Below are 13,845 nucleotides of genomic sequence, written 5' to 3'. Positions count from 1 at the left end.
CACACATACAGAGCGCATTACTTCAGTACAGGAACTCTGTGTCACTATGATACTAAATACCTACTGTATGATCCAGAGTGGCCCGCAATTACCTGAAGACTCTCATCCTCCCGAATCAGCTGCTTTCTAGGAAAGATCTGATTGGCCTGGATGCACTCAAGGCTGTGCCGAGTCTCTTCATCCTGGAAAAACCAAAAATCTTAACATTTCAAAGCTTCTTGTCATCCATACTCAGTTTTTCTACCATGTCTACTTAGAATCATAGTAAGAGTCCAATTGACTGCCTTCAAGCAGGCAGAAAAGTTCGAGGGAAAAACACTCATCCCAAGAAGTGTTCCATCTAGTACACTAGGTGCTGTGGTGTTTTGTATAAGAGATGCCCACCCCCGCCAAAGGCCCATGTGTTCAAGGCTTGGCAGCCACCTGCAGCACTATTAGGAGAGGTGCGATCTTTATGGCTATAGTGGGAAGCCGGGCTAATGGCAGCATGTGGGGGAAGAGGTGGTAACTGGAACTCCAGTCCTTCATTTGTCTCCTGGCTACACCATGAGATGAGGGTTTTCTCCACTATGTCGCCACAGGCACTTGCCCCATGCCATGAGCCAACTGACAGACTGAAACCTCCAAAACCATGAGCCCAGATAAATGTCTCCTTCCTTTTAAATTCACTTAATCCCAGGAGCAGAAAGCTAACTAGCACAGGTGCCTCTAATCTGAAAATACACAGATGCAAAAAATAACAAAAATGTCAAATATTGTACCATTTCTGTTAGGCACCAAGACAGGTCAATACTTTTAATGTAACAGAATACAAACTGAAAGACAGCTTCAGATTCAACACTGCAACCAATCTTTAAGGAGCTGCCACCTGTCAAGTTCTGGTATAATATTACTAAAGGAAAAATACACACAATTATCTAGAAAAACTACCTCTGTGAGGCTGGATTTTTTTCATATATTTGCAATAATATTTGTTACATGCTGTAACAGACTGAAGGCAAAAGATAAGAGAATATACCCATCATCTATTAAACCAAGCATTAACGACATTTGCAAAAATGTAAACCAGCTAGGCACCAATGGCACATGCCTGTAATCCCAGCTACTCAGAAGGCACAGATCAGGAGGATCAGTTTGAAGCCATCCTGGGCAACTGTTCCGGAGACCGTATCTCAAAAATACTCAATGAAAAGAGGGCTAGCAGAATGACTCAAATGGTAGAGTGCCTGTCTATAGGTGTGAGGCCCTAAGTTCAAACTCCAATACTACTCCCCAAAAAAGAAAAATGTCAACCATTCTTTACACAAATATCATTCTTCATACCAATTGTTTTGGATGAGAAAAGTTATTTTTCATTGAAAATGCTATTTAATAACACTTATGAAAATGTTATTTATGTAATCGGTCTGTTATTGCTATTTCTCAATGAACTTATGAACATTTTAAAAACTTCTCGGCTTTCATTTCTAACACAGTAACTAGAATAGGTTAGTAACTAACCTAACTTAGAATGTACAGAGAGGTCCTGGGACCACAAGGCTTCAGAACTGCTGCTCTATACTATAATCCTAAATAGATGTTAAACCAATCTCCCATGGCTACTCTATGACAAGAAAAGCCATCCAGCCCTGAACAGCCACCACCTCAGTTCACCACTCCAGCAGCTTTGCTACTGGTTTTCTGCTTCCACACCTGGTCTTTCACAGGCCTGTTTTATCTTAAGTCCCAAGCTTTTAAAAGACTCACTTCAACTTTGGTATTTAACATTTAGAAACACACGGCTTCAAATTATAAAAATAAAACTTTAACTCTTTTATAAATGGTTCATGAAATACTATGCAAATTATCATGAAATTTCTGTCATTAAATGTAGACTTTTCCACCAGGATTGCTATGCATTCACCATGATTGTTAAATTGTAGCTGAGAATCAAGTAATTTTAAAAATCAAAATTATATAAATGTTTTCAGTCTCTTAAATAGCCAAAATGCATAATAAATGTTGGTGGATTTAGTAACTAAGGTGGGTATCATACAGCTTGGGCCTCTGAAAGTGTACTTGCCCAGACTGTACAAAGACCTACAAATGGTCCCACTCCTATACACTCCAGAACAACTTGCTAGATAAAAAGTTATGGGTTCATCTGTACCATTTTATCTTTTTCCACTCATGTGATCTGAGGTCAAGGAAGGAGTGAAGAAATAATAAGTAGCAGTCGTTTTTGAAAGGAATCCACTTTTCTATTATCATAAGTGCTAGCTTTTTTTTTATCCTATTTTCATTCTTAAAAGGCAGCTTTTGATCTACTGAACATTGAGTATTAATATTTAAAACTAAATAGAGGTGGGTGTTGTGGCTAATACCTATAATCCCAGCTACTTTGGAAGCAGAGATTGGGAGGATCATGATGTGAGGCTAGCAAGGGGAAACAGTATAATGACCTCCATCTCAACAAGCAAGCCAGGTATGGTAGCACATGCCTGTAATCCCAGCTACACAGGAGGTATAGGTAGGAGGACTGATTTTTTTTTTGTTTTAAATCTTTATTAAGGTAAATCATTTAAACATACTCAAAAGATCTTGATCTCATTAGAGACTGTATAAAGAAATGCCTTTATGAGTTTTTCAGTAAGGTAGGAGGATTGTGATCTAAGGCCAATCTGGGCAAAATGCAAGCCCCTACCTAAAAAAATACCTAAAGCAAGAAGAGCTGGGTCAAGACTCAAGTGGTAAGAGTTCAAACTCTGATTTCAAACCCCAGCACCACTTGACAAACAAAAAGCAAACTAAAGAGCAAAGACAGGAAGACCCTTGACTTTAGAGAAGTTTCTCATGAACCAATCAGGAGCAGGCAGGAAGTGCGGTGACACATGGGGGCTGGGCTTTTAACCATCTTACATAAAAGTGCACTTTACACAATACTTCTCAGCACAATACTTTTTAACCTGCTTTTCAGATCACATAATTTTTAAGACCTAACCTTTACTATCATTAATATCATTTTATAGAGGGGCTCGTTATTTAAGTGATTTCCTGATACAGTTTTCTGCTGACACTTTAATAGCTCAGAAGTGAACTAACAAGCTCACTTGTTAGAATCAGGGAGGGAAGGAGAAAGATGGAGGACAGAGGAAAGAGCAGAGCAGGAAGGGAGCAGGGACCAGCTGACCACTGACCTCATCACTGTGACCAGCACACTCACTGGGGTCTAATGCAGACCCCTGTGTGGAACAAATGTCCTACTGAAAACTCAAAATGGAAAGAATGGTTTGCGTTCCATTTCAGCTAAGAATTAGGCCAGGCAGACAAGAGCAGTACTTGCTTTTTCACAGCCACATCAAGGAAATGCTCTTTTCAAAAGATATTGCTTCAGTTAGCTTTAATTATAAGGCTTCAGAAAAAAAAAAACTCATGCACAAAAATGCATTTCATTCCCAAGACATTAACATTAGGACTGACTACGCACTGATCGTTCTAGAAGAAGGGTGATAAGAAAGACATTATATGGCAAAAGTCTGGCAGCTGAATTAACTCTCTAAATTTACTATGATTTCTATACAGGCTTTGCAGGTGAGAATGGTACCGCTGACGGGATGTGGACGGGAGACGGGTGTGGACGGGCGAGAGCAGCAAGCCAGGAGAGAGTGACGTGGGGAAGCCTGCAAACCACTTTCTCCTCAGCTAGAAGTAATTTATTAGCGAGAGAGAATGCCTCCCGCTGTCGCTGCCTACTGCTACTGAGGACTACGGACACTGTAGGACCTGGCACTTCTCTACCCACTCAACCACAGTTCCAAGCTACTCTCTGCTGCTAGCTAAGCCCTGCAGGTAAGAGAGTTAAGTAGGTATTTGCAGAGAAATCACCACTAGAAATAACCAAGGGGAGAAGAGATTGCTGACCAGTCAGTTAGCCCTGCTAACTGAACGTACATCTAGTGTTCATGTTCACAAATGTAAAAGTGAAATCAATCACCAGTCTAGTGTCAATTCCACTCGTTTTATTTGCGAGGGAGGTGCAGGTATGGGGGGCTTCATGCTTACAAACCAGGCACTCTCCCGCTTGAGCCACACCTCAGTCCATTTTGTCTGGTTATTTTGGAGATGAGGTCTTGTGAACTATTTGCTTAGGCTGGCCTCAAACCTTGATCCTTCTGATCTCAGCCTCCCAAGTAGCTGGGATTACAGTTGTGAGCACCAGCACCCAGCTTCTATTTGTAAGATTGGTATTGAAAGCCATCAAAAATGTATTTTCCTTGATATAATTTTTGGACTGTGTATCAAAATAATCCAAAGGGGTAGAAAGAAGAGATCAGACAAAACAAGAGTAGCCATGAGCCGCTGATTCTTGTAGCAGGATGCTGTGAAAGTTCACTGCACTTTTCTCTCCTTGCATAGGCTTGAGATTTCCAGAATATAATAGGAAAACATTTTCCTCACACCTAACCTCCCAAAGATAGACATGAATGTCATTTAAGATCTTTTAAGAGTAGAAGAGACAGGACTGGGTGTTCCTCTCAATCAGTACAAAGGGGTATATTAAAAACAAAAGTTTAAAGCCCCAGAATTTCCTACACAAAAGATAAAACTCAAGGACACACACTCTAACGGATAAAATACACTCCCTGGGTAAGTGACTCGGTGGCTCAACAACTTGCAAGGCATTACACAGCAGGTAAAATGGTCAACAGGAATCCAATGATCAACATGAGAAAACGTTCAATCATTGTGCGAAATAAGCAAAACAGAAGCTTAACTGTGCTATCATTCTAACTATTAAAACAGACACATGGCATGGACTAGTCAGAAAGCAGTCCATACCACCATCAGTTCTGGTGGTAGAATTCAAAAGAATGTAAAAAGTTTGCTTTTGTAACTGCATTAGTGATTCAGTTAAAAAGATACATAGCTGCCCTGCTCCCCAACTACTACACAGAAGCATCTCTAGAGTGTCTGCAATACAGGGGCAGGGACCACACCAGAGGGACTGTGTGGCTGGGCACAGAGACCCCAGCACACGGGAAGAGGACATGCTGCTGCTGGCTGTGTGGCACAGAGAGGACGAGCCTCAGTTCGGAACAGAGCTGCTCTGAGAAGCCCATCATTTGCTATTCACAGCACTGGCATGCATGCTACATAAACAACCAAGTAAGTACATTTCCAATTCATTAAAAACTGGGGGGAAATCAGTACAACATACTCTGGAGAAGTAATAGTGGAAGTCTGCCAATGTTTGGGCAAAGAATATAAAACAGGAAATTTTAATGCCCACAAACTAAAACCTTGGCCCACCTCTAGACAGGGAGCAGTTACCTTCTCCTTTCATATGACATTTCTGCTCAACTAGCTTTGTTTTCTGTCACTTTGCTTTTAATTTTGAAAAGCATCTTCCACACATGTCCCTAATGAAGCTTGAAATTAACATGGTCTTCTCAATTCCTTCTTTGTGTACCAATATGAAACAGTTTGGATCCAGGAAACACCATGAAGCAGAAATAGGGCAGTATTACACAGAACAATTTTTCTGTTAAGCCTTGAAGGACTGTTACAGGTCCCAGGACTGGGAAAAAATGTGGTCGGCTTATTGCTCCATCTCCCTGCCTACACTGGGCCCTAAATGGTGCCCATCACTAAAGAGTCAGATGCTCTTCTTAGTCAAAGATGCAAGCAGGGAGGTGACAAGCTGCTCCCTCTTCTATGTATCAAAATACTGTGCTAAGGAGATGTAATAGGAAAGCCAGGGAACTGCTTCTACCCACAAAGTAAAATCACATAGAATAGGCACTGTGTAGTGTAATGCATATGTTAATTACGCTCAATTTGTCCATTCTGTAAACATCTGCACATTTCACAGTGAATGTTACACCATTTTACTAAAGAATATGAGGATGACCATCTCACAATCCTACTACATAGACCAAATTGATAAACACAAAAAGATCATTTTCACGATACCCCCTTCCTAAAGACTCGCCTGTGCGTGCTGGGGATGGAGCCTAAGCTCCTGTGCATGCAAAGCGTTTGCTCTACCAGTGAGACGCCCCTCCAGCCCAGCTTCCTACAAGAGGAAGGAGGACTGAAAACCCTGGAGGCCAGAGCCAACGTGCCCTAGTCGACTCCATTTACCAGCTGACTTAAACTGTGACACAGCACGTAGTGCACAGGATTCAAGAGAACAGGAATGAACGGGCTCCACACACTGCAATGGTACTAAATCCTTACTACTGAGTAAATGAAAGGAGACGAGAATTCTAGGAAAAGGAAAAATCAAGTGATTTCTTACAAAAACAGAAATTTACTAGTGTCCACAGAGCTGTCAGGATAGAGTTCAACCCCAGCTTTCTTATCTCCTTGCACTCACCATGACAGGAGGCCCAGATCAGGAGAAGAGATCCCCGTCCCTTCTTCAGTGTCTACCAAAGGCTCTTCTTTTTTTTATGCTGAGCTCTGTCATTTAAGGAAGAAAAAAAAAATGGTAATAATTTTCCCCCAAATGATCATACCCTAATTGAAAACCCAAAAAATTACATATACATGAAAACCCAAAAATCTAACCAAATTCAGCCAAGAGAAAGTTGAATATCACCCAGCTAATCTAACTAGTCAATTCTAACCTTAACAATGCCTTTGTAAAAATCTTCCTGGTCTTAACTAGTTCTGTTAAAAAAAAAAAAAAAAAGAAAAGTAGCCAATACTAATGTTTCTATGTTGATAGTAATATAAAATTATAGTATTGCAAATAATAAAGCAATATAATTAAAATAAACCCACAAATGCAAAAACAATGCTTGTAATTTTTCGGGATGTGTGTGGTTATTTTACTTCCATGGGAAGCAAACCAACCTAGTAAGCAGAGCGCCCAATGCCTCATTATCCCCACACTCTGCTCACCTGGAGCTTACAAACTGCTCTGAAACCTTCTGCTTTGGTGTCTTGTTTCCTTTTCAGTGCTACTTGAGTGTGAGCATGGCCTCATGCTTGCTAGGTAGGGACTCTACCACTTGAGCCACAGCTCCGGCCTTTTTGGCTTTAGCTTTAGTTATTTCTCAGGTAGGTCACACAGTTTTTGCCTGGGTCTAGCTTCAGACTGTGATCCTCCTACCTACAGCCTCCTTTATAAATGGGATCACAGGTGAGAAACATCACACTGGGCTAATTGGTTGACATGGGGTCTCACTGACTTTTTGCCAAGGCTAGCCTGGCACTGCGATCCTCTTGATCTCTGCCTCCCAAGTAGCTGGGGTTATAGGTGTGAGCCACTGTGCCCAGCTCCTTTTGTTGTTTGAAGAACAAAACAGAAGGGAAGAATAGCCAACTAGAAATTCAAAGACAGGCTATGGCTGTCGGAATGTGAGCATCTTCAGTAAGTTACTCTTCTGAATAGATCAGTCTTACACAAAAGCATCATTTCTGCTTGGCTAAAGTTCTATAGGCTGAGTGTATTTCATACTGAGAACAAGCCCTGTTCAATGAGGGAACAGAGAACACCAAAGATGGGGCAGGGCCAGACCACATGAAGCCCTTAAGGAGTTGTGAGCAGAGAAGTAACATCAAACACCTTACTTTAAAACATCCACCTGAGCACGCCAATGCCTTACGCTACAATCCCAGCTACTTGAAAGGCTGAGATTGGGAGGACTGAGGTTTGAGCCCAGCCCGGGAAAATAGTTCACAAGACCCTATCTCCAAAATAACCAGAGAAGAATGGACAGCAGGTGTGGCTCAAGCAGCAGAGCACCTGCTTTGCAAGCGTGAGGCCCTGAGTTCAAATCCCAGTCCCACAAAAAAAGTCCCACTTCACCTGGCAATACTGGGGATAGTTGAGACTGCTGGGGGTGATGAGCAAAAGAAGAAGGGAGACTACTTAGAATGCTGCAACAATCCAGGCAGGGTTGTTGCTAGATTACTGATATACTTGAAAAGTACTACCCACAGAATCTGAGCTGATCAGTTAAATGTGGGAGAAAAAGAAGTCAAGCTTTCCTGCCTCAGCAACTGGAAGGATTTCCCATTTACTTATGAGGGCCATCCGTAAGAAAAACGGATTCCTCACCCCATGAGAGACAGGTAGGGGAGAAGGAACCACCAGGAAATATAAAGTTCTGAAGATTCCAAAGTGGGCATGTAATATTTGCTAGATAAACCAGCTTGGAGGTCAAGAAGATGGTATTAACATGGCCAGGGCGGACATCAGTGTGTAGAGGGCATTAAAGTTACAACTAGGTTGTAGGCTGGCTCAAGTGGTAGAGTGCCTACTAGGCATGGTGGTACAGGCCTGTAATCCCAGCACTTGGGAAACTGAGGCAGGAGGCCAGCCTGGGTTGCACAGGGAGACCTTGTTGTATAAGAAAGTAAGTAAATAAATAGTTAATTAAAATAAACCTTAAAGCCTTTTATACAAACGTTCCTAACACCGTAATAGTCAAAAACTGTAAACAGTTCAACTGTGCGTTGACGGACGAGCGACAGCAACATACACAGACTGGAATGTCACTCAGCAATAAACAGGAAGAACACACTGAGCCATGGCTCAGCCAGGATGAGAATACCGCGCTAAGTGCAAGCGCCTGGGGCCAGAGGCTGTAAGCTGTGTGATTCCATTTATGTGAAATGTCCAGAATAGCTAAATCGGACACAAAACAGTGGTTAGCAGAGGTTGGCTTGAGGGAGGAATGGAGAGTGACTCCATAGTGCGTGTGGGTGTATTCATGGGGTGACAAAATGTTCTGGAATTAGATAATGGTGGTATTTGCACAACACAGTGAATACACTAAAAACCACTGAGTTGTGTTCTTTAAAAGAGTGGATTTTATGTGATGTGAATTACAGCTCAATAAAAATATGAGTAAAGAGGATGAAAATACTGGGCGACAGTGGCTCTAACCTGTAATCCTACCTACTCAGGAGGCAGAAATCAGGAGGATCTCAGTTCAAGGCCAGCCTGGGCAAACAGTTCTCGAGACCCTGTCTCAAAAAACTCATCACAAAGAAGGGCTGGTGGAGTGGCTCAAGTGGTATACCTAAGTTCAAACCCCAGTTTTGAAAAGAAAAAAAAAAAAAAGAGTATGAACACAAACTTCTCATGAAATACTAAAAATATGACTGCGAAAACATTACAGGAATATTTCAGTAGCAAGGAGCAAAGGACTAACTACCACTTCAAAAAAGCCCAGTCTCCTGTGAAAAAACAGCCAATTTTGGGTCTAGAACAGAAAACGTACAAGTTGATTCTGGAACATCTTATTAAGTTGGAAAGCAGGAAACTATCAAACACAAACCTGAAGAGATTCACTGGCCAAAAATGAATGTGAACAAAAGTAAAGTGTAGAGGATTAAGTTCCAATGTTTAAATATTAGTTTGTAATGAAAGATTTTCTCTCGCTCTCTCTCTCTCTCTCTAGCACCGGGAACCAACCTCTCGTTTCTGAAAACAGACCAATCCAATAGTTAGGAGAGAAATATTCCACCTAACATATGAAGGAAAGAGAATTACACATCGCTACTTTTAAGCTGCTAATAAAACACAGGATGCTAGTGAACGTCTTCGAATAAGCACAGGAAAATCACCCACGCATATCCGGCAAACTTCAAGACAGGCTTGGACAGGAGACGTGCTATTAAAGAGCCTTAAGGGGGCATTTCGACCAAATGCCACACAAAGGGCCTGACTTGGGGACTTGTGTTTTGTAGTGCTGGGTTGAACTCAGGGCCTGTGCTTGTTCGGCAGGCGCTCTACTGCTCGAGCCACACCTCCAACCCTTGGATCCTGATCCAAAGCTCAGAACCAAATCAAGACATTTAGAGAAATCCAATAGTGTGATAAGTACTTGGTTACATCAACACCCTATTACTAATATTACACAGATGCTGACAATGTGGCTGTGGTTGCAGGTTCTTTTACTTGTGTAAACCTCTCTAAAAAGAGGTTTTTGAGGTTTTTCGGGGAGGGGGGTAATGGGGGTTGAACTCAGGGTTTTGTGCATAGGCAAAATTCTACCCACTCAAGCCACACCTCAACCCAAAAGAGAATCTTTTAAATACACCACTGAAGTGCATGCAGAGGAGGTGGCACTCTGAGGACTAGGTGGAATGAGGAACACCAATCAAGACAGCCATGAGCCGATTAAGTTTTAAGACAGTGACGTAAGTAAATGGAGATATTCTTTACTCAAAATTTCTCACATAATTAACTTTCCTTATCATAACTGCAATTCTTCTCTTCAGAACCCCGAGTTAAACATCCAATCCAGCAATCTCATTACTTGGTATACATCCAAAGGAACCAAAATCAGTATGTTGAAGATACATCTGCACTTGTATGTTTATCATTTGTGTTGAGAACATGTATGTTTATTATATCAATACTCCAAACAGCCAAGATCCTACCTGGTGTCACTGATGGATACAGAAAAATGTGGTTTATATGCACAACGGAATATTATTTGGCCACAAAACGGAAATTCTGTCATTTGCAGCAACATGAATGACTCTGGAGGGCACTGTATTAAATAACTCAGGCAAAGAAAGAAGTACTTCATGCTCTTCCATGTAGAAGCTAAACAGTTGGTTCTAAGTAAGTAGAGGACAGGAGAGTAATTACAGAGCCAGGGGAGAGGAGAAGAGAGTTAGTGGGAAGACAAGTGCAGCTGCATATGAGAGAATGTTTTATAGCACAACTAGGATAACTACAGTTGACAAAAACTATTTCAAAATAGCTAGTAGATGATGTTTAATGTCCTCAACACAAATGATAAGTATCTCAGGTGACAGGTATGTGTTCCACGAGCCAGGAGATACCTTGATTATTGGAAGAACCAAAAATGAGGAAGCTGCTGAAGCCAAAATGTAGTGACTCAGAGAAGCAGACAGAGAAAAGTACAAGGAGGTCATCTAACATAGCAGTGGGTAAAGATTGTATTCCTAGCATGGCAGGACACTGCTGACAGGTTTGACGGCAGTGTGACCTGATTTTAAGATCACACTGGGGCTGCGTGGTGAATGGAATAGAGGAGGAAAAGAATGGAGGACAACTACAAGAAGAGGTTTGATTTTTTTTAGAGCAGAGGCAATACAGACAAAAGAAAAACAAGAATCTGAAAGGGATTTTAGAACTTCACAAGAGGACATGGTAAAAAACTGGGGAAGAAGGGACACTAAGGAATATTAGAGAATTTATAATCCAGGAGGGAAAATAAGAACAGTTAAAATAGCTCCAAATAAGAAGTACTACTTCAGTCACCGGAAAAAAGATAAAGTTACGGTAGAAATTCCTAAGAAAAAGTCAAAAGCACAGGTAAGTCTGCAACCACTCTGAATTCAGGAGCTGCTAAAGGTTCCCTTTAAAACCACAAACAACAGCTGTGACCCATCCTTGGGACACACTCAGGGGTCAATGTAGCACCTCACTTGTAAAACTTGCACCTACTATTAGCATAAAAAGAGGAAACAGTTATTATTCATTCTTTTTATTCTGGTAAGTAGCTAAACATGTATTCATTTTTTAAGTCTCCTAGTAATACATAAGCCTTGTAAGAAAAATTTTAAAATACAGGTATAAAAAGTAAGTAAGTACCCTCTACCATTGCTGCTGGGAATATAAACTGGTGCTGCCTCAAATAATAAAACATAGTTACAAAGTGACCCAACAATCCCAATCCTAGATATCAACCCAAAAAACCAAAAATGTATGTTCAGCTAAGAACATGTGTACATATTTATAGTGGTGTTATTTAAAATAGCCAAAAGGTGAAAACAATCCAAATGTCCACTGACGGATGAATGGATAAACAAAATGTGGCAGATACAAAATAGTGGAGTCTTCAGTCATGGAAAGGAATAAAAATTGATACATGCTTCACCATGGGTGAATCCTGACCACATCATTAAGTGAAAGCAGCCAGTCACAAATGACCACACATGGTGTGAAGACTCTACTCAGGTGAAATGCTCAGAACAGGGGCATCTGGAGACAGAAAACCGTTAGTGGCTGCTGAGGGCTGGTGGAGGTAGAAGGCAGTGACCGCTAAGGAGTATGGAGTTATCTGGTTGGTTGAAAATCTCACCATGTAGCCCAGATTGGCCTGGAACTCACCAACCTTCTGGCTCAGCCTCCCAAGTACTGGGACTACAGGCGTGCAATGCCACATACAGTCTGGATTTCTTCATGAGGTGATGAAAACGTTCTAAAATTTTGTGAATACAATAAGGCACTAAGTCACACACTTTAAGTGAGTGAACTATGTAGTATGTGTCTCATAGCACAGAAACTTATTTTAAAAAACAGAAGTTTCCTCCTCCTTGCTGCCCTTCATTACACCTACACATAAGTGCAACTACTGTTAACTATTTTGTACTTTTTTGAGAGCAGGGAGTCATGGGGTTGAACTCAGGGCTTTGATCTTGCTAGACAAGTGCTCTACCACTTGAGCCATGTTCCCAGTCCTATTTTGTACTTTTATTCAGATACTTCTCCATGCATCAGTAAAAACACTATAACCTAAACCCAGGAAGCTAACTAGAAGGATGGTGCAGTATTTCTTGTTCTCCAACTTATTTCCTCTCTTCCATTAATGTATCAAATCTGAGCTCAGTGTGGCAGCTCACACCTCTCATCCCAGCTACTCAGAAGGTGGAGATCAAGAGGATCGCAGTTCAAGGTCAGCCCAGGAGGGACAAGTTTGCAAGGCCCCATCACAACCAATAAAAGCTGGGTGTGGAGGTGGTGCCCACTTGTCAGCCCGGCTATGCAGGAAGCATGAATAGGAGGCTCACGCTCCAGGTCAGCCTGGGCATAAATGTGAGACCCTATTCAAAAATACCTAAGAGCCCAAAGAGCTAGGGGTGTGGCTCAAGTGACAGAGTGCCAGCCTAGCAAGCACAAGGCCCTGAATTTAAATCCCAGTACCACCAAAAAGTACGTGTGTATACAGATACAGATACACATGGAAACTGAGAGCTACAGATCTTAAATCCTTCCTTCCTCACGCCCACTTTCAAATGGTATTGAAGTACCCCCTAGCTCGATGTTGTCAACTGGTCAGTTACCTAGGTCCCATTTTTCCAGAATTGCGATACGGGCCACAAGGACGACTCTTGCCTGTATGTCTGTAAAGTCACTATTTCTTAAAAATCAACTTAGTGGGGACAGAATATAAATGCTGGGGGAAGAGAGTTGCGAGGGCTCTTACTGACAAATGTGCACGCACATCCGTGCTTTGCTGCTTACTCAAAGCCACCAAAAGTTATCAGCAGCAGAAGTCCTGTGTTCTACCATCCTAAAAGTCAAGACCAACTTGAGCCTGAGCGGTTTTTGCATTACTGTGAAGCACGTCTCCAGAGGCACAGTACAGAACATGATGGCTTAACGATGGCTACCCTCTAGGAAAGGTGGGAAGGACTTTGTTTTCCCACTTTTACTTCACATTTGTAATTGGGAAAATAAATTTTTCTACAAAGTAAGTTTTTAAAAAGGAAACTCAGTTAACTACTATAAAGGTTTTCATTTAACCAGGGAAAAGTGTGCGAATACAATGACCTCGAGAAAAAAACACCATATGCACATGCCTGTAATCTCTTACTACTCAGGAAGCAAAGAATTGCAGGGAGATAAGTCTAGGGGAAAAAAGGTAGTGAGACCATCACCTCAACAGATAAGTTGGGCATGGTGCAGCATGTCTGCAGTCCCCGCTACACAGAGGCTGCAGACAGGAAGATCAAGGTCAGGCCAGCCCTGGGCAGAAACGCAACATCACATCTGGAAAGTAACCAAAAGCAGAAAGGGTTGCAGGTCAGGTTCAAGTGGTAAAGACTTTGTCTAAAATGTGCAAGACCTTGAGTTCAAATCCCAGT

The 13,845-nt window shown here is 41.7% G+C and overlaps 1 protein-coding gene across 9 annotated transcripts in view; it reads right to left on the bottom strand.

Moving 5' to 3' along the window:
* Positions 1 to 13,845, bottom strand: part of Mtmr3 (myotubularin related protein 3) — a 131,134-nt gene that overhangs the window by 43,945 nt on the left and 73,344 nt on the right. For all 9 annotated transcript variants that reach the window (XM_074061277.1, XM_074061280.1, XM_074061283.1 and 6 more), the window contains exons 3-4: positions 6,359 to 6,444; positions 93 to 182 (exon numbers count right to left, since the gene is read on the bottom strand). In XM_074061277.1, coding sequence (XP_073917378.1) covers positions 93 to 182; positions 6,359 to 6,361 — 93 coding nt within the window. In that variant the 5' untranslated portion in view covers positions 6,362 to 6,444. The remainder of the gene's footprint in view (positions 1 to 92; positions 183 to 6,358; positions 6,445 to 13,845) is intronic.

Source organism: Castor canadensis, chromosome 18, assembly GCF_047511655.1.
Source record: "Castor canadensis chromosome 18, mCasCan1.hap1v2, whole genome shotgun sequence".
Lineage (NCBI taxonomy): Eukaryota > Metazoa > Chordata > Mammalia > Rodentia > Castoridae > Castor > Castor canadensis.
This window is presented reverse-complemented; position numbering and strand designations above follow the sequence as displayed.